We start from the raw sequence: 21,240 nt of genomic DNA, 5'->3' as shown, positions 1-21,240 counted from the left end.
AAATAATTATGATTATCAATTTCCCAATGAAGAGCTCAAGACTTAAAAAGGTTAAAAACCAAGGTCACAGAAGTGACGAGACCTAGAATTAAAATCCAGGCTGTCTGACCCAGAGCACTTAACCGCTCAGTTCAGGCACACAAACAAATCAGAATACCAAAAGGTAGAAAGTGCTGGGAATCTCAAGAAACATAAAAACACAATGCGCAGTGGAAGAACAAAGGTGGCAGCTAACACTTCTAGAGGGATGTTCAGGGAACATTTCATGGACGAGGCAGCTTTTACACTAGGCCGTGAAATATGGGAAAGATGGAGATGCAGAACACAGCAGTAAAGGACAACGAGGTAGGGGACAGTTTAGAGGCAGAAGCCTTGGGGATGCTGGGGGGGGGGACAGTGCGCCTCAATGCATAGAAAGAACATGCAGGAAGAGTCTGGGAGATGGAAGGACACCTAGGTTAGAGGGGGACTGTGGATGCCGTGGAATGCTAAACCAAGGGGAGAAGGGTCACTGAAATCAATATGACTGAACAATTGGCACAATCAGCCCGATGCTCTGCGGACATTACCCTCATCAGGGTACACTGGATGGGTTAGAAGGAGGAGAATTAGAAGCAGAAAAATAAATTAGACTATTAACAATACTCCAGATCCAAGGTGAGGGGAGACAGTGAGAACAGAATGGCACAGAGAGAGACTGGAAGAGTATTGGTAAGGTCTCCACCTGCATCCCTTCCAAAGTCACAAAGCAATCAAGAGGGAGGGGTGAGTGGCCTGGCAACGACAACCTCCTCTTGCTCCCACAGGCCCCCTCAGATTAAATATTGCCCCTTTATATGACATTGCCACTCCAATTTTTTCCCAGCCTTGTGCCTCCCCCCTCCACAAACACACACATACACACGCACACACACACACACCACACCACCAGTTTTACTGACTAAAGGTCCCCGTTTTTGTCCTCTTGATAAAGCCATTCCTTGCTATTTATTTTAATGGAATTTCATCTGAATAAAAATGTCAACATTTGGAGTTTGCGTGGAGAGGCAGAGGGAAGAACCCTCACCCAGTGTGATTTACCAAGTCTATAATCCCCAGGAATCGTCTTCTAAAAGGTGATGACATCTGTACGCAGATCAACGGCTCATACTTCCTGACATACAGGCTGCGGTTTAATGAATCTGTCAGTTTGTCACTTAAAAAATTGAGTGTCTATTCAGCAAGGGAAATAAGAGAAATGAAAATTCAGTCTCTGCCCTTAAGAAGCTGAGAGTTTAATATACATACCAAATGAATCAAATAAATCAAATATACATACCAAATCAAATATACATATCAAATGAATACAGAACATTTTAATATTACTACATGTTAGTACCATCAAATCATATTTCTTTGGAACACTTGAGGAATGGATTTTTTTTAATAGCTAAATAATATGAACAGGTAAGTTTACTCACCCTCACATTCTCCTTTTACATATTTTTTGCATATCTACTTTTATATAGCTCTTTATTTCAACCCCGTTGAATTAAAAAAATTCTTTTAAAATATACTGTCACTTCATGGGGCGCCTGGGTGGCTCAGTTGGTTAAGCATCTGCCTTCAGCTCAGGTCATGATCCCAGGGTCCTGGGATCGAGCCCATATCGGGCTCCTTGCTCAGCGGGGAGCCTGCTTGTCCCTCTGCCTCTGCTGGCCCCCCCCTTGTGCTCTCTCTCTCTCTCTCTGACAAATAAATAAATAAAAGCTTTAAAAAAATAAAAGAATCTCTTTAAAAACATAACTGCTACTTCTTTAACATACCTGGTTCTCACTGGAATGCGACTGTCCCAAAGGGCAGGATATGGTTTGTTAAATCTTGAGAGTGAAGCCAAGCATGGAAGGGCACTTTACCCTGACACTGTCCGTGAATGCTTCAAGACAGAGAGGAGACATGAAAATGTGGCTGAGGGGAACAATAAACTCAAAAGCCAAGAGAGGCTATTTATGCATTGAGCTGAAAGAGTAGAGTGAGGACCCAAACCCCAGAGAGGCATCAATGTTGAAAGCCAAGAGGGAGAAAGAATGTGTAAGGGCTGGATCTGGTGGGTCAGGCATTTGGGACAGGAGGTCCTTGTAGAGGAGCGTGTGAAGTCTGGCCTGCCCGGGGGAGAGTGGCCCCTTGCAGGAGACGCCAGACTGGAGAGCCCCAGTCTACTGACCAGATATGTTCTGGACTGGTCGATGTCACAAGACAATGGCACTAACAAATCTAAACGCGTACGTGCTGAAAGAACAACAAACAGTGACAGCCGAAGTAATCAAAGAAGAGTCACCAGGTATATTCTCACAGGGGTAAGTTTGGACTCAGATTTTGAAGCTGGTATTCCAGAACTTCTTTGTCCTTGTTGACCCATCTGGTCCACTTCCCAACAGCAAGTTCTGGCTTCCTTTTGGCCCTATCGTGCCTTTGATTCAAGTCTCACTGCCCTCCACGCATGAATCACCGTTGAGCCCGCGAGGAAGGATTCCAGTAAAGGAAGCAAGCTGAATTGTTAGAGGAGCTATTCTGGAGACTCATTCTTCACTGGACACTGCTTATTTCACTTTGTGGATTTACAGAGCAACAGCTGTGTTTCAATTTCTCCTGTAAAGCTAGCTGCAGAGAAATATCACGAATTAAAACAGACAAAAAGAGACCAAAAATGACTTTACCAGTTACCCCCAAGTTGACAGTCTATAGATTACAACCCAATCTGAAAGTGTTTTGCTGGTCAATTGTATTATTCTGTAGCTCAAGTGTCTGTTTGAAGACCTAAAGCAGGTGATGTTTTCGGCCCAGATCCAGGGTTTGAGACTTGTGTTATATAATGTCAGCCTACCTATAGTTTTATGAGAATCTCTGTTAAGCTTTTGGGGGTTTGGACTGCATGCTGTCTCCTTCGTTTTCAGCGAATACATTTTTTTTTTGTGATGGTGTTTCCCATATCTACTTCCCATTGTCTGCAACCACTACCCTGAGTTATTTATAAACTGCTGTCAAACTCTCGAAACGTTTCTGCCTCACAGCATACTGAACTGATTCTTCTCCCTCCCGCTCTCACTATGGATGGAGAAACAGATGATCACAAAGCTTTAAGAGGCCTTTGGCGGGTTTGTGTGGTAGGAGAGGGCTTGGGGAGAGAAAGGAGGAATTGGACTCAAGACATAGAAACAATTCCTGGGAAAATGGCTTTGCACAGGAGTGGCTCCATCCAGGTGATAGCCGAGTGCCAGCGTGTAAGAAGAGAGAGCGGGCCATGTTGCCACTGGGGAAAAGGGATGTTTCCTGTGGACCCACAGCGGGAGTCCACCCCACCCCTTCAAAATGTGGTCAAGAGACTCTCTGCCAATGAGTGCCTCCTTGGGCCACTGAACGGGGCACACAAACCCACATGTATGCCCCAGGTGAGAAGCACAAGAAAAAGGTTTCCTCTCCCCTGTATTTAGGAGACCTGGGTTCTAGTTCTGATTTTACTCCTAGCTGTGTGGCCCAGACTACAATCCCTTAGCATCTATGAGCTCCAGTTATGTTTTGTGAATCAAGAGGGGATCTGAGTAAATCAGCCCCCGGCCCTAAAATCCCCTAGGCCTGTAATCTGTCAGTGTATCTGGTAGTCTCTACAGAAGGAAAAGTCTGGTGCAGCAGTTCTTCTGAAGCTTCCATTGTCTGGTCATGGCTACGATCGGGCCAAGTCCTCTAGTTTGTGGGATTAACAGGAGGCACAAAATAACTGAGTGTCATCAGAAACAAAGAGTTTGGAAAAGACATTTCCCCTAACTAAATTAAATATCACTGCTCGAAAATAATAAAATGCTACAGAAAGAAAGTATCAACACCACCACAAATCAACATCTGAAGAACAGCTCTAGAAAACATCTGGAAAATAGCGGTAAGTTAACAAACCACTAGATAAAATGTTTGATTTCCCAGTCACTGATGTTACTCACTGCAAAAGCAGTTAAAAGGTCTTATGAGGCATCCCATCTTGGCACTGCATGAACAGCAAGAAACCCAGCTGTTTGCACTTGCCGTGTAACAAGTGCCAATGTACATACTGTAATCCACACGGTCTGCTGAGGAGGGAGCAGCCAACTGCATGATGCGATGCAAAATCCCGATTGGGTAGGAGTGATCAGGCTACTGGGACCAAGTAACAGGCAAATGCCTCTTTTTATTCCAACAGCCCACTTCCAGAGCAACTTCCTTGTGAAATGTTGTTTCTTGCTATATATTCATTCATTTGCTTTTACTAGAAATTTATATCAGGGCCTGGAAAGAACTTCTATTTCCAGGCAAGCATCCCTCTAAACCATAACAGATGTTGGGAAGGCTATGAGACTGGCCAAAAAAGAAAGAAAGGAGGGGATATCAGCAGGGACCCTATCAGCGACAGACACGAAAGGAAGGGGCCCCCAGGTGAGTGGACAAGAAGACAGATTAGCTGATGAACATGACAAAACAAGATACAGTGAATCCTTCAAACTCCTCACCTCAGAGGACCAGAGGATTGTGTCCATTCTGCAGTTGAGATTTTGACAGAGACGAAAGTAAAATTGCAAGCAAAGGACAAAGGTGGGAGTGTTCAGACATTCAGACATCAAGACAGTAGGATTATTTGCAATCCTATGTAAGCACTCACTGAAATCAGCAATTCTCTGGAATTTCAAAGGAAAGGTCTGACCAATTTTGCTATTGCTCATTCAATGATTTATTGTTAAGCTCCTTACTATGTATCAGGAAAGTTTTTAGGTGCAGGTGGGGTGGGGAGAATCAGTAAACAAACCATAAGGTCTTCATGGAAGACACATTATTCTGGTCATCAAATGAGTAAATAGTCACCACCTACAATCAATGAGATGAAAACAAACCAAAAAAGATATGCAGAAAAGGGGTTTCTTCTCTTTCTTTCGTTCATACATGAGAAAAGATAGACAGTAATCAAATAACCACAAAAATAAATGCAAAATTGCAACTATATGAGTGTTGCAAAGGAGAGGTTGGGGTTCTAAGAAAGAACAATTACAAGATTAGAATTTGTCAGAGGTAAGGGATGACTTCCTTGAAGAAGGGACATTTGAACTTTAATTTGAAGGGTGAGTGCAGTTTAATTAGGTGAAGGAGGGACTGGGATGCCGGTGGGAAAGAGTTCTCTAGGAAAAGATCAAAAGAAATGGGCTGATCAAAGAGCTCCCAGGCCAGTGGTCAGGAACGGAGCATTCATACGGTGCATGCTGCAGATAGAAACTGGGAAAAAGTGTAAGAGCAAAATTTGTAGGAGTCTATAGATCGTATTTGTCTTTATTCTCAAGGCATTAAAAGATTTTTTTTATGGGGGATAACATGATCAGCTTTGGTGTTGAGAAGATCGCTCTGGCTGCAGTGTGTAAAATGGATTACAGGAACAGGAATGGATACAGATAGACGAGTCAGTGGATTATTTCAGTCCAAGTGATAGAAGATCATAGCCTGCACTGGGCTGGTGGTGATGGTGGAGGAGATAGAATTTCATCCAAACTCAGGGCCAGGACAAGGTGAGCGTGTTGGGTCTATGATTGGGCAGGTCAGGGTGGGGTGGGAAGGTGGGTGGTACTAACAATTCCAAGAAGCCACACTTCTCAAACAAGAACTTGCTTTGAATGCAGAATGCAGAAACACGGCAATGACATTTGAGGGAATACGAACAACCAAGGAATCCTACCATATCTTTTCTTATTCACATAACTCCTGATATCAGCCAACAATTTATGCCCAAAAATGATGACATAGAAGCAGAAGGAAATATAGGAGAACCCATAGTGCCTTTTCCCTTTAGTCCTTCCTTATTCATCAGGAAGCTGGAATGTTTTACAGAGTATTGGTAGGCTGTACACATATAAATAAGTGCAAAAAAGAGTTGAGTTACCAACACCCAAAAAACAAATAATCCAGTCAAGAAATGGGCAGAAGACATTTCTCCAAAGAAAACGTCCAGATGGCCAACAGACACATGAAAAAATGCTCAACATCGCTCGGCATCAGGGAAATACAAATCAAAACCACAATGAGATACCACCTCACACCAGTCAGAATGGCTAAAATTAACAAGTCAGGAAACAACAGGTGTTGGTGAGGATGAAGAGAAAGTGGGACCCTCTTACACTGCTGGTGGGAATGCAAGCTGGTGCAGCCGCTCTGGAGAACTGTGCGGAGGGTCCTCAGAAAGCTAAAAATAGAGCTACCTTAGGATCCAGCATTTGCACCACTAGGTATTTACACAAAGGTTACATAGTGATTTGAAGGGGCACCTGCACCCCAATGTTTATTGCAGCAATGTCTACAATAGCCAAAAGGGAGAGAGTCCAGATGTCCATCAACAGAAGAATGGATAAAGATGACACACACACACAATGAAATATTACTCAGCCATCAAAGAAAATGAAATCTCACCATTTGCAATGATGAGGATGGAACTAGGCGGTATTATGCTAAGTGAAACAAGTCAGTCAGAAAAAGACAATTATATGATTTCACTCATGTGTGGAATTTAAGAAACAAAACAGAAGATCATAGAGGAAGAGAGGGAAAAATAAAATAAAATGAAATCTGGGAAGGAGACAAACCATAAAGAGTCTCTTAACTGTAGGAAACAAACTGAGGGTTGCTGGAGGGGAGGAAGGTGGGGGGATGGAGTAACTGGGCGATGGGCGTTAAGAAGGGCACTTGATGTAATGAGGACTGGGTATTCCATGCCACTGATGAATCACTAAACTCTACTTCTGAAACTAATAATACACTATATGTTAATTAATTGAATTTAAATTTTAAAAAAAGAATTGAGTTAGTTTTACGCCGCATTTCCACTCTTCTAGTAAGAAGAAAATGCATATGCATGTACAAGCTAAGAAGTAAAAATTGTGGAATTTGGGTGATTTCACAAGTTAAATGCTCCTATATTTGCATTTAAACTGGTATTATACTTGGGACGCCTGGGTGACTCAGTTGGTTAAGAGCCTGCCTTTGGCTCAGGTCATGATCCCAGCAACCTGGGATGGAGCCTGCACTGGGCTCCTTGCTCAGCAGGGAGCCTGCTTCTCCCTCTCCCCAGGCCCCTCCTTCTGCTGGTGCTTTCTCTGTCTCTCTCTCCCTCTCTCTCTGTTAAAATAAATAAAAGAAGGAAGAAAAAAATAAGCTGGTATTGTACAATATAGATGAATGGTAAAGTTCATGTCAATAATTAAAACTTTTACTTTTTCTTTACTTCAAATGACATGAAATAATACTCAAAAGGCATCATAACTAGTTGAGACAGACAAAAGACAAAACATATATTAGTCTCTTTAATGGTACTTTTCCCCTGCTCGTTTGAATAGGGCATCCAGCATTTTCATTTGCAGTGGAACCAAAAATTATGTAGCAGGCCCTGCATACTACATTCCTTCTTAGCTTGTAATTGACTGTTTATTTGCATAATTCCTACTAGATTGCCGCACTGCTGAACACACCGTAGGCAGGAAAGAAATGACCAATAGAAACAAATCTGGACATAGGTTAAGAGAGACTGTATTTAAAAGGATTATTGCAATCAGAGAGGGACTTCTGCAGTGGAGAGAACGCTCTGCCCAATCAAACCAAGTGTGTCAATGGTCTTTCTAAGAAGAGGAGGTTGGCGTGCAGACATGTGTACCCGCAGAGGAAAGACTGCGCGAGCACACCGAGGAGGCACCATCTACAAACCAATGAGAGAGGCCTCAGAAGAAATCAGACCTGCTGACACCTGGATCTTGGAATTCTAGTGTCCACACATTTCTGTTATTTAAGCCACGCAGTCTGTGGTACTTCGTCATGGCGGTCCAAGCAGACTATTGCCATCTTCTTATTTTAAAGATACTTTACTACGTTCTGTATAAAAGTTTGTGCTTTCTGGGGCGCCTGGGTGGCACAGTGGTTAAGCGTCTGCCTTCGGCTCAGGGCGTGATCCTGGCGTTACGGGATCGAGCCCCACATCAGGCTCCTCTGCTATGAGCCTGCTTCTTCCTCTCCCACTCCCCCTGCTTGTGTTCCCTCTCTCGCTGGCTGTCTCTATCTCTGTCAAATAAATAAATAAAATCTTTAAAAAAAAAAAAAAAGTTTGTGCTTTCTGTGGGGATTGTTGTTGTTGTTGTCAGATGTATGTATTGCAAATATTTCCCACTCCATTGACTGCCTTTTCATTTTTTTCATGGTGTCTTCCAAAGAGCGGAAGTCTCTAATTTTCATGAAGTCACGTTATTTAATTCTTCTATATTATGGTTTGTGCTTCCTGTAGTCATTACCAATTTCTCCTGCTGCCTCACTCAACCAAGGTCCAATCAAGAGATAAAATATACATCAGTTATTTCTCTTTTTTTTAACACATCAGTTATTTAAACAGAAACGTTCAGTATAAACGATTGTTAAGCAATAAAATGTGGTGAACCACTAACAGAGATTCTAAGAGTTTTCTGAGGGGCAGATGCCAGCTACTTCCTCTAAAGCCAATGGAGAGAGAACAGGGAAGGAAATTTCAAAATGTAGAGGTGTCTCTCCCACCAAGGCTGAGATTGAGACCTCCAAGGGGAGGGAAGGCTGCACAGGAGCCTTCAGCCTGCTGGTGACAGTGGACTGCTGGAAGGCACTAGGGGACAGAGAAAAGTGATGGAGGACACAGACCTCACCTGGTCAACAGGACTCCCTGACAGCAGCAGCTCAGGTCTTAAGCTAGCTGTTTGTTAGTTACAACACTCCTAGCAAGACAGCGAGCAAAGAGAAGGAGAGGGAACTCAGAACCAAGGAGGCTGAGAAGTAGCCAGGCAGGAGCCAGGAAGACAAACAGAACCCAGTGCTGCTAAGAGAACGATCTCAACGCCAGGTTTTTGTATTTGCAATTTCCGGCTCAGGGATCTTCTTTTCTAGCCCATCTCCATTTAATCCTATATGACCTTCATACCTTTCAGTATCTGTTTAACAGGTCTCCTCCTCCGGACACCTTCTCAAATCCAACACATGGTTAGCTGCTCCTTTGGGTGCAGAATGTGTTTGCACTTACCCTGTGATAAAAGCCAAGATCCTCGAAGTAAGAGACTATGTGTATTCTGCATTGTATCTCCAGATCGTAACACACTTCCCAGCACATTGTTGGTATTTTGGCATTCAACAAATGAAGTTGTTCTTTTTTTGAAATCTGAATAACTCCCTCTTTTCTCTGTCCCAAATAACTTTATTTATACTTCTCTCATGGAATGCATTGCCGGTGATCATTCTTCGATGTTGTTTGCTCTCCCAAAGAAAGTATTGTTCTTACTAATCTTTGCATTCCTGTGATTGACAAGCACTGCGTTTTGCACATAGTAAACATTTTCTGAATATTTGCCGCATTAATTTCAGCAAACTCATAAAAGGCCCTTATAATGTAGTGCAACTGATTTGTGTTTGACTTGTGAAGACATTTCCTTTTATAACTGTATCATATAACCTTGGAGGTACTGGTTTAAACTCATCGGGCTGCCAGAAACAAAAGAGCTTAAATAGGAAGGAAGGGAGTGCTTTGTTTTGTTTTGTTTTGTTTCGTTTTGTTGAGGGGAGTTTTTTCTATGAGTAAGACTGTGGTTGAAACTCTGGAATGGGGGGGGGGTGCCTGGGCGGCTCAATCATTAAGCCTCTACCTTCAGCTCAGGTCATGATCCCAGCACCAGGAGCCTGCTTCATCCTCTCCAGCTCCCTCCTGCTTGTGTTGCCTCCCTTGTGCTCTCTGTCAAATAAATAAATAAATAAATAAATAAATAAATAAATAAAATCTTTAAAAAAAAAAAGGAAGGAAGAGAAAGAAAGAAGGAAAGAAAGGAAGAAAGAGAGAGAGAAAGAAAGAAAAAGGAAAACTGTGGAATGGGCTGGAACAGAGCCCGTCATCACTGGCACTGCCCGCTCTGTGTGTCCTCTGGCTTTGTCCCCCCGTTACAGCAGATCTTTCATTCCTCACTGCATGTGTTTCCTCTTTTCCTTTCTTCCCTCTAACTGATGAAATTACAAGGCACAGGAGGGAAATGCTGTTGATAAGCATTCCCTACGGTTGAAAATGGCCTCCCACAGCCCCAGAATCCACAGCCCCTCCACTGAGACAGATTCCACACTGAGCTAACTGAGATTGGACTATTTTAGTCGGTCGCAGGTTACAAGTGGAGGGACTCTGACTTACTCCGCCTGTGTCCAGTGCCCGCTCCTAGGTCAGTCAGCTGTTGGGTCCTGCCGTGCAAGCCCGGCTAGGAGCGACCCCTGTGACTATGGGGCCTGGAGGAGGAGAGGAGAGAGGTTAGGCAGGAAAGAAAACTAAATGGAACTAGACAGAAGGAAGCTAACACGTTATCCACCACCCCAAGCCACCCGGGTCAGAGTTTAAAAGGAAGAAACCATGTCTGTGTGGGAGGAGGGATTCTACACGACGGTAGGGCTGGCCCTAAACCCAATAGTCACCAATATAACGTAGGGAGGGTAGGCTCAGGTTTGATGAGACTTGTGGGACTCGAATGGGCCTAAAACTTGCCCCTCACCACATCAGATATGACCACTCAGGGGGCTGAGGATTTTTGGCAGCTCCCACCTTGCTCAGTAGTGGCTCACTGATGGGTGAAGTCTGGCCAGCAGGCGAAGGCACTGGCTGGACACAAATAGAGGTTTATGATTTCTACCGCATTCGCACGCTAGCAACTCACCATTGTCCACAATGACAGTTTATGAAAGGCAGCATGTATTTATATAGATAAGTATGTTTTACTGAGTCTGGAAAAAAAATAATTTTATTATATTTTATCACATCTCATACTATTTGTTCTATATTTATTATGGGAGAAGGTAACATTGAGCCAGCTGCAGATCTGATCCTCTCTTTTATTAATGGAGTAATAACAAAGGAAAATAAATAACAAAGGAAATTAATTCTTTGAAAAACCTGAGTTTTCCAATCTACTCTGCAGTCTATTGTCAACTGTTAAGTACTTTCCTAGAATCATATGGACTTTTAAAATCTTAATTCATATTCACTTATTGACCAGAAAGCATCCCATGGCCAATCTAACCACCAAGGTCATTGTGCTGAAAGTCAGGGTTTGGGAACAACTCAGTACCCAGCATTTCACACTGCTGTCCCTCTGTCACCCACATCTCTGCCCTAACACTTTAAGGCTTATCTGAATTTTAAAAGTAAGAGGAAATAGGACAATCTTATCAAAAAAAGAGTAGATCCTTCTTGTTGAGATTTTAGGTGTAAGAGAAGTGGGATTATAGAAATAAAAATGGATGCAGAAACAGAACTTCCTGACCTCTCAAATGAGACCACTGGATAAACATCTTTATTTAATTAGGTCCATGGTGCTGAGATTGTTTGTGGAGTGATATACACTGTGGAGGGTGGAGTTGAAGGACTCTAATTCTAGCAAAATTAAAGAGTATTTTCATTACTTTGGTTCTGTATCATCCTGCTTTGTGATCCAACACCTAAAAGTGATTCCCCTTTCTAATTACCAAGAAATAGACCATTTTTTAATCCCTTTTGTGTTTATATTCCCATGCACTTTTCAGATTCATTGCATTATAAAACTCTTCTCATTAAATATCACACTCCTCTTCAAGTCCTGTCTTCTCAAGTCAGAGCACATCTACACATTGTCCACCAGATGGCGATGGAAGCCCACCAGCCCTTTATACCCCAAAGCGGGAGAAAAATAGGTAAACCCAAAGGGAGAAGGGGAACTTTCGAATTTGTTTTTAAACTTAATTGTTAAATGGAAGAGGACTATTGCATTTTACAGCCTCAAATATTGGGCTTTTTAAAAGCCCAATTTTTAAAAAATTTATAAAGATATGCTAACAACGGAATGTTTTTAGGGAGCTAACTAGATTACGTTTTCTGGGATCTTTTAATGAAACGAAATGGTACTGAACACCACTGCTTGGGTAAAGTTTGCGAACATATTTTTTTAAGTTCTCAGTAATCTGCTTATTGAAACTTCTTGGCTGGAGAGGAATCAAAAATGGCATCCCTCAATATGCTCGAAAACTCTTACACTTTTTACATACTCAACCATAGAATACAAGAGAAAATCTTCTTAATGGATATCATTAGCTACTGGAGACTGGATCAACTACCTTTGTACCTGGATTCTGGAGTCTTTCAGGCAACCCTCCCTTCTTTCTTTGTGACGTCCCCCATTTCTTTTCCCACTCACCGAATTATTGAGATAATTATGATCTTGGGGTAAGTTTCTTAATCACGTTGAGTTTCAGATTTCTTGTTTATAGAATTATAATTTTTTAAAAAGATTTTATTTACTGATTTGTCAGAGAGAGAGAGTGCACAAGCAGGGGGAGTGGCAGGCAGAAGAAGAAGCAGGCTCCCCTCAGAGCAAGGAGCCCAACGCAAGAGTCAATCCCAGGATGCTGGGATCATGACCTGAGCTGAAGGCAGATGCTTAACAGACTGAGCCACCCAGGTGTCCCTATAGAGTTATTTTTTAAGTGTCTACTATTTTGTGGAATTAATATACCAGCATACCTAAAGCAATGCTTAGCACATGGTAGGTGCCCCCAAATGGCAATGATTATTATTTTTATCTCCAACTTTTCCCTTATTTTGAAAGTGAACATGTGGCTTATTATTTACGGTGATTTGTATACCGTTCTTATCATTTATGCGTAATGATCACGGGACAAAATGATGACCATGCCTCTAGTTTATGTACGTGCAGATTAACTATCAAAACGACTAGATTTCGTATCTATGAAGAACTCGTATATTTGCAGCCATTACAATTTTTTGTTACTTTATCCTGGTTGGCTGATTACAATGACAACATAAAACACACAACACACACACACAGAAGAAATGTTACCTAAGCCCAGAGTGTGTCTCAAAGCACATATTTTCCGAACTTCAGCTGGGGGGGAAACTAATAGATACCAGACCCACTGACTTTCTCTGCCTTGGTTATAGAGAAAGGACATGGATTATATGACCTGACTGCAGCTATACAACTTACATAGCTCTACTGGAGTTCCACGGAGAACAAAGTAAGAACTCTTTGTCTTAGACCTTAGACAGGAAATCCCCACTTCATCATATATCAGAAATCTCCCAGATCCAGGAAATAAGAACAGCTGGGCCTTAGGGATGTCTTTTGGATGAAGTTTGTGCAGTCTACAACTGGGCACCATCTGTCTGGTTTCGGTGGGGAGTCTTATTCAAAGATAATAAGATAATTTTGATAAATAATAAAGATCTTTAGTAGGTTTCCTTAAAGATGTAATACAGAAATCTTTCACAGAAAAAAAATAGAAAGTAAAGCTTCCTACTACACCTTTCTGTGCATTTCCTCACTGCTTGTGACAGTTAAAATTCTCCTCCTCTTTCAGTCCCTCAATCCCTCTGTGTTGTTCTCTCAGTTTTGCTTCTACTTGGCTCACTACCTTCTTCCCACGTGCTGTAAAGTGAGAAACCGTCAGTTCTTGTGGAGTCGTGCCCCACCCACACGGAGGACAGTTCTCTTCTTCGTGAGAGGTAGGTAGCATCCCTTAGAACGTATATTTCTCTCTTTCTGAATGTTTTTTCTCAAGAGAAATGTTCTCAGAGAATTTCTGGGGAGTCACATTACCCATGTTGTTATATTTAAAAAGAGAAAATCTCATGGGAGAAATTCCTGTTTAAAATAACCCTCTCCCATACCGACTTTCTTGTAGCTCAACCCCCAGAATACCAAATAAATTTGCTAGATTGTGACAAGGACTTGTTCTAGTCCATTACACAGCAACTGTGTATAGGAGTCTACTTGATTCCTACTTTTCGTTAGTGGAGAAGAAATTTGTTATAAGAAAAAAACCTTTTTGAAAGAAATTCTGAGCCAAGAAAATCTACTTCAATCCTTGAACAAAACATAGAGGAAAAAAAGACCCCAAGGGAAGAACACTGTATTAGCTTGCTAGGGCCACCATAACAAAATACCACAGACTGGGTGCCTTAAACAATAGAAATTTCTTGGGGTGCCTGGGTGGCGCAGTCGGTTGGGTGTCCTACTCTTGGTTTTGGTTCAGGTCATGATCTCAGGGTGGTGAGATGGAGCCCTGTGTCAGGCTCTGCACTCAACACAGAGTCTGCCTGAGATTCTCTCTTCCTCTCCCTCTGCCCCTCACTCTGGCTCTCTCTCGCTCTCTCGCTCTCAAATAAATAAAAAATAAATCTTTCTAAAAAAATCAATAGAAATTTCTTTTCTCATACTTCTGAAGGCTTGAGGTCCCAGATTAAGGATTTAGCAGGTTTGGTTTCTACTGAGGATTCTCTTTGGCTTGCAGATGGTGGCCTTCTGTGTCCTCACATGGTCTTTCCTCTGGGCACACAAATCTGTGTCCTAATCTCTTCTTACAAAGACACCAGTCAAATTGATCAGGGCCAATCCACATGACCTCATTTTATCTTAATTACCTCTTTAAAGGTTCTATCTCCAAATACAGTCACATTCTGAGTTATTAGTGGTCAGGATTTGAAGGGATTCTGGCAGGCCCTGGAGAAGTGTCTCGTTGGCATACAGATTATTTTGAGCTGAAGGCAATGAAGAACCTGTGGGCCCAGGAGAAACTTTTGCCCCTCCCTCAACTACATAGAAGAATCTAAATTGGAGAGTCCTTCCAGAAAAAGGGTATTAGCAAAGATAAATTTTATCTGAGTGACCCATCTATGTGGCAGGGCAAATGTCTAATTACCAAACATCTGTTCTTTTTATCTTCCTGTGAATTACATTCCTTTCCTCTGAAGTCCCAAAACCCTACCCTCTTCTTAGTCCAGAATGACACGTATATCTCATTTTGCTGGTCTTTGGAATTTCCACGTCTGAGTGGATTCCTTGTACATATGCTATTGAATTTATTTCCTGCTGTTGATTTGCTTCATGTCAATCTGTTCTTTAGTCCAGCTAGGACCCTTGAAGGGGACAGAAATTCTTGCTCTCTGACATACAAATTATGAGGGGACACAATTCAGCCCACAACAGAGATTTAAATTTTGCTGGAATTTTAGTTGAATATGCTTTTAAGACTTTAAGGATATTAATAAGCATTTTTGTAATTACTGAAAACATCAAACTAAATGAAATCCAAGTGGCAAATAGAATGACAGGCTACAGAAGCTGGAACTGGGAGCAAGTGTGGAAGCACATGTAGTTGAACTTCACTCCCATTGTGGGGATACCTTCTCCAGAATTCCCAGAGTTCTGATTGAACGCAGCTCATGTATCAAAATTCAACTCATTTGTTCTTGTTCCGACACCTGAAATAACAGACTTACCACTGTTCGGAAGAAAGCTTTCTAATATTTTAGGAAGTTAGACTCATCTTCTCTAGTCCACCCCCCACCCACAAATTCTTACACATTTTTTATATGTCAACCTTCTTTTTTTTAAAAGGTTTATTTATTTGAGAGAGAACGTGCAAGTTGGGGGGAGCAAAGGGAGAGAGGGAGTATCAAGCTGACCTCCCCACCCCACCCCTCCAGCGCAGAGCCCTAAGCAGGCTGATCCCATGACCCATGAGATCATCATAACCTGAGCTGAACTCACCAGTCAGACACTTAACCGACTGAGCACCCAGGCACCTCTGCATGTCAAGCTTCTTAAAAACCTTGCCATCATAGTGATTTTTTAAAAGTGTATCCTAACTGAATCGTATGTTTGACATTTTTAATCTGGCACGTTTTGAAGCGAATTGTGTTTCACACAATTGACTCTTTAATTTAATTGAAGCTTATCCTTTCAACTAGTAAAAAAAAAATTAACTAAACCTGTAATACAGACATACCCCTTCTTAGGGTGTTTTAGCTTACACGGCTTCTTGAGTAAAAATCCACCTTCTGGAGCAACAGTACGTCAATCTTGCGAGCTTCCAGCAGATGGCGCTAGAGATTGTGCACAGTAGTTTTAGAGTAGGGTAGCCCTTCCCAGCCCCTCCATGGCCTAGCCCCGCTAGAAAATAAGAGAATTTCTGTGTGGTAAACTCACGAGGATGTAGCAGCCAAAGCAGACTAGGCTGGGGATCACCCACTGGCCCCCTCAGTTGTCCCACTGCCTGCGGAGGATTGATATTTGCCACACCTTTCAACGCATCGTGGCCCACAGTGTGCCCTGGGAAGGTGGGAAGTTCTGATCTAGGTCATCTTCTCATTAGTTTGGAACCTATAATGAGTTTACTTTTTTTTAAAGATTTTATTTATTTATTTGAGAGCGAGAAAGCACAGAGGGAGAGGGAGAGTGAGAAGCAGATTCCCCAGTAAGCAGGGAGCTCGATGAGGGGCTTGATTCCAGGACCCTGAGACTACGACCTGAGCCGAAGGCAGACACTTAACTGACTGAGCCACCCAGGCGCCCCGAGTTTATATTTTTAAAGTGTATTTTATAAATATTAATCCCAACATTAAAGTCAGTGAGAGCAGTGAGAATTTTGGAGGTAGAGTAAGGATTTGAAGATAAAGGGATTTAGGAATGGAAACTCATAATAATTAAATATACAGTGAACTGGGACAAACCACTTGAAAGTTGGGACAATTCTGAAGGGCAAACTGAATCATGCCATTGTGAAAACTCCATTTGTTATGGACAGAATTGTGCCCCCACTCCCAATTTATGTGGAAGCATTAAACCCCACGTGACTGTACTGGAGATCTTTGAGGAGGCGATTAAGGTTAAATGAGATCAAAAGGATGAAGGTCTGATCGGATTGAACTGGCGTCCTTATGAGAAGAGGCACCAGAGAGCTCTCTCTCTGTTCTGTGAGGACACAATGAGAAGGCCGGGTTCCACAAGCCAGGAAGGGAGCTCTCACCAGAGCTTTACCGTGCTGGCACCCTGAGCGCGGATTCCCAGGCTCCAGAGCTGTGAGAAACATTTCTATTATTTAAGTCATCCGATCTGTGGTATTCTGTTGGCAGCCTGAGCTAATACACCATTGTTCCTACAACAGACAATGATCAGCAAGTGGAAAGGTAATTGCCAAAATGGAAACATTGTTGAACGTGTGGCAAGAAGACCAGTGTCGACACTGGGCGGCCATTAACCCATTAGGAGCTGGTTCAGTATCTTAAAGGCCTAGGAAAGTACTGCTGCTATAGAACGCCAGGGAAATGCTGGGACGGCAGCATTAGCATCCCCTGGGAGCTCCTTAGAAATGCAGAAATCTCGGAGCGCCTGGGTGGCTCAGTGGGTTAAGTGACTGCCTTCCACTCAGGTCATGATCCCAGTGTCCTGGGAGCAAGCCCTGCATCAAGCTCAGGGGGGAGCCTGCTTTTCCCTCTCCCTCTGCCTGCCATTCCCTCTGCTTGTGTGCGCTCTCTCTCTCAGTGTCAAATAAATAAATACAATCTTAAAGAAAGAAAGAAATGCAGAATCTCAGGACATTCCCAAATCCACCAAATCAGAAACTGCCTTTTAACAAGGTCTTCAAGTGATTCATATACACATTACAGTTTGAGAGGCATCACTTTATAATTTGCTATCAGCAAAAAAAGAGAAGAGTAAGTTTGCTTCTAAAGCTCCAAAGAGCTGGCTCACCTTTCTGTTTGGTGGATATGTATAAGTGGCCTAAGATGGTAAACCTTTCTATTTACTCTAGACTTGTGAATATTGGGACTTAGGAACAATGGGGCTTTAGGAACCTAACCTGGTCATATGTATAAGAGTTTCTAAGGTTCTAAGATAGGTAGGAGATCCCTGCTGTCCCCTGAACATCTCTCTGTGTATGTGTAAAGAGAGAGAGACGTCCTAAAGAGACTTGAGGTTATAGTAGGTGCTCAGTAAATGAGAATTCCATTCATTCAATTCCCTTCAGAATACCAGGTTAGAAATTCTCAGATGGCAGACTTGTGGGCTATGTTTATCATGTTCCCAGTGGAATATATAAGGCTGTTCAATTTAACTGATTGCTTCAGACTGCTGTGCATTTTCAGTTCTTCCATTTTACCAATTTTCTTGTCTTTCCAGTATTTATTCTGCTAATAGCGATTGTTGCTCTCCATGTGCCTATACCAATAGCACTTCCTCCCCCTGCCTTGCAACTCGTTGCTAACTTGCTATGGGCTGGATAAGTACAGAAATTACAGTACTATATATCTAAAATAATAGCCAAATATTCTAAATAAGAACCTGGTAGAATTTCCTGCATGTGCTTTTGTGCACAGGTTGACTATGCGGTAATTTGCCTAATAATCCCATTTTTTTTTCTTTTAGGATCTTAGCTGTGTCTTAGATGTTCGAGACTTAAGTGATCGTTAATGACATAAACATAAGCAACCACATAATATAACCTTGCTACTCACAGTGTGGGCCTACTAAAAATGCAGTAAATGTGTAAATAGATCAGATAAAGGAGGAGAAAGAAGAAGAAAATTGTTTTTCATATTGGGAGAGGGACACCTATTAGGGAATCCTTCTAAAAGAGAAAAGGTGTTCCACATAGGTCAAACAGAATTTAAAAATTAGAGAAAAAAAAAACAAGAAAACAAAACAAACAAACAAACAAAAAACACCTCCCCGAGGAAGATGGGAAGCCAGGCTACGATACAGAAAGAATCGGACCACCGTCTTTTGAGATACACACAGGTCTTTAATTGCGAAATCTCTGGCAACTTCTGTTATAGGGAATAGGAGTCCTAAGTTAGGGGTAACAAAGAGTGATACATGTGTCAGAACTTCACACTCGGCAAAAATGTCCCTCCTGTACCTGCAGAAGGGCTTAATTTCAATACTAGCATTCTCCCACTCAGCACAGACTTGGAGTCAGCCTTGCCTCCACGCTGCCCATCAGTCAGAATTGACACAGGCACTACCACATTTGGCATTTCTGGCCCTGTATTCTCACATCTAAAAACTATGACTTTTAATGATTGGTTAAAAAAAAAAACAGAATTGAAGAGGTGTCCTGAAGAAAAGGAGCATCACTTCCTAATGTAAACAAACAAAAAAACGAACCAATTCAGCTTAACTTTGCTATTCAAAAGTAGTGTTTCTCCTATTTTCCTGTGTGTCAGAATCACCAAGAGAGATTGCTGTTGGGTGCTGTGTCCAGAGTTCAGTAGGTCCTGGGTGGGACCTAATAATTTGCATTTCAAACATTTTGAGATCCACCATTCTAAAGAATACTGTAACAAATTTTAAATATGTAAAACTGAAAATCCTTTGACCAGCAAAATAGTACATCATAATTAGCATAGCTTTATGAAGAAAACTGTAAAGGAACCCAGAATAGTTTGCAGTAAATAGAGCAAAGATTTTGGAACTAAATAGACCTTGATTTGATCTCTGGTTCTGCTATTTATAGGTTCATGATTTTTACTACAATTATTTGAACTCTAAAGTCTTAGTTTCCTCTGGTAAAATGGGGGTAAGAAATTTTTCTTACCCCATAGAGTTATTGTGAGGACTAAATGTATCAAGTGACTAGTACAGTGCCTGGTACATGTTAAGTATTCATTCAATCCTTCATACTATCTCTCTTTCTTCATTGATGGGAGTCACGGAACTTAAAATAATGGAGTGAAATAACTTGTTTTCATAAAGGCTGTAGGATCAGACATGCAAGATTCTTGTAACCATGCTAGAAAACACTGTGGTGAATTAGTGGACAAGTGGAACCAGCTTAGGTCATAAGGATTGTGGGGAAGGTCGGCTGAAACATATGGCCCCAGTCCACCTCTTTAGGAGTCTCCCCTCAAGTGATAGGACTCACCTTCATTCCATATACCTCTGATTAAAATGGGCTTCTTATACCCAGGGAAATACATTCAGGGGCAGAATGCCAGCTGCCTAGTTACTCCCTTACTCTCGTAATGGTAGCGCTTAATCCAGGGCTTTTTCTTCTGAGCCTTTTTTCAAAGAACTCCTGGGAAGTGTTGGAACCTATAACCATGTAATCTCCTGGATAAGGCAGAGTGTGATCTCTTGCTCCTGTAGGGCTTACATTTCTGTGGAAAAGGTTCAAATGCTGTGGAAAAGAGCTTCCCCCTTTTGTCTATGTGGAGTATGATATATCCTTGAAAATCCTAAAACTCAAAAATACAAATCCAACCACTGAAATCCTATTTGTTGTCCATTTGGTGCAATAAAGCACCGAGTACCATTAATTTATGGCAACAACGAAAGGCAAGCTTTGCATTATTCTAGAACACACTACCTGATTTCCATAATTATTCAGTAAATTAGACTTATCACTCCAGAAATAGCTTGCTAGATCCCACTTCGAGTTCAATAATGTTCCTGCACAACTTCATTTCTAATACAGAAAGATGGTAGCATTACTCAGAATTCCAAGATGGCAAAACGACTTGGCTAGTGTAGTCCAAGACTTGCTTGCCAGGTAGCATGCTGGGACAGGTCAGGGATTCAAAGATTTCCAAGTAGAGAAAGCAAACGGAATTTTTGCTTTGGATGCTATAGCTTCTTTTCTAAACATCAAGAGAATTAACCAACCCTTGGCAAAAATCATAAAGGAGATAAAGTTTGTCTTCCAGTTTCTCTTACTCTATTTTCTCCTTCCTCTTCCCTAGATTTAAGTCATTGGGAAAAGTTTAGAATAATGCAATTCTTATTTCGATTCTTATGTTTATCAAAGAGAAATGTTTCCTCCTCCTTTGCCAAGGATTGGAATCCCCTGGGAATTCAGGGACCACCACCACCACCACCACCCCCCCCCCATGCCATATTGCCTTTAGAATTAACATCAAGGGGGGAAAATTCAAGATTAAAAACCAAACTCAGGGTTCTCTCTCCGAGGAAGGGAGGAAGGGTGGGTGGGGTCGGTCCGGAGCAGCGTGGCCCCGGGCTCCGGATGTCACCCCGTGGCTCTCGGATTCCCCTTCCCAGCACCGCCGGGCCAGGCTCGCCGCGCGCCCAGCCTCCGCACAGGTGGGAGCGGGCGCAGGTTTCCTTCTTCTACCGGGGTCCATCCCTCCCGCCTCAAAGCGACCGTGGCTATGCCTGGGTCGGAGCCGTCGCCGCCAGGCTGGCGGTGAGGCCGCGGTTCCGGGCCCCGCTTCGGGCCTGAAAGCGCCGGGCTTCAGCCTGCAGGGGGCGTTGCGGCGGCGGCCTAAGGCGCGCGGTGCGGGGACTGACCCGAGGAGCCCCGCGCTCAGGGTTTGGGGCGCGCAGCACGGCCGGGCTGGGCGGGCCCGGGAGCGGGGTCGCGGCCCCCACGGCGGCC

At 42.6% G+C, this 21,240-nt stretch overlaps 1 protein-coding gene across 1 annotated transcript in view; it reads left to right on the top strand.

The window, feature by feature from the left end:
• The first annotated feature begins 3,086 nt into the window (after window positions 1-3,086).
• The window catches only part of SEC24B (SEC24 homolog B, COPII coat complex component), a 109,494-nt gene continuing 91,340 nt past the window's right edge, over window positions 3,087-21,240 (top strand). Inside the window, 3 exon segments of the mRNA XM_034672118.1 lie at window positions 3,087-3,428; window positions 8,990-9,094; window positions 13,423-13,567. Of these exon segments, the coding sequence (XP_034528009.1) occupies window positions 3,087-3,428; window positions 8,990-9,094; window positions 13,423-13,567 (592 nt within the window).

The sequence above is a fragment of the Ailuropoda melanoleuca genome, chromosome 11 (assembly GCF_002007445.2).
Source record: "Ailuropoda melanoleuca isolate Jingjing chromosome 11, ASM200744v2, whole genome shotgun sequence".
Taxonomy (NCBI): Eukaryota; Metazoa; Chordata; class Mammalia; order Carnivora; family Ursidae; genus Ailuropoda; species Ailuropoda melanoleuca.
The sequence above is the reverse complement of the archived record's forward strand: the minus strand, read 5'-3'. Positions and strand labels throughout refer to the sequence as shown.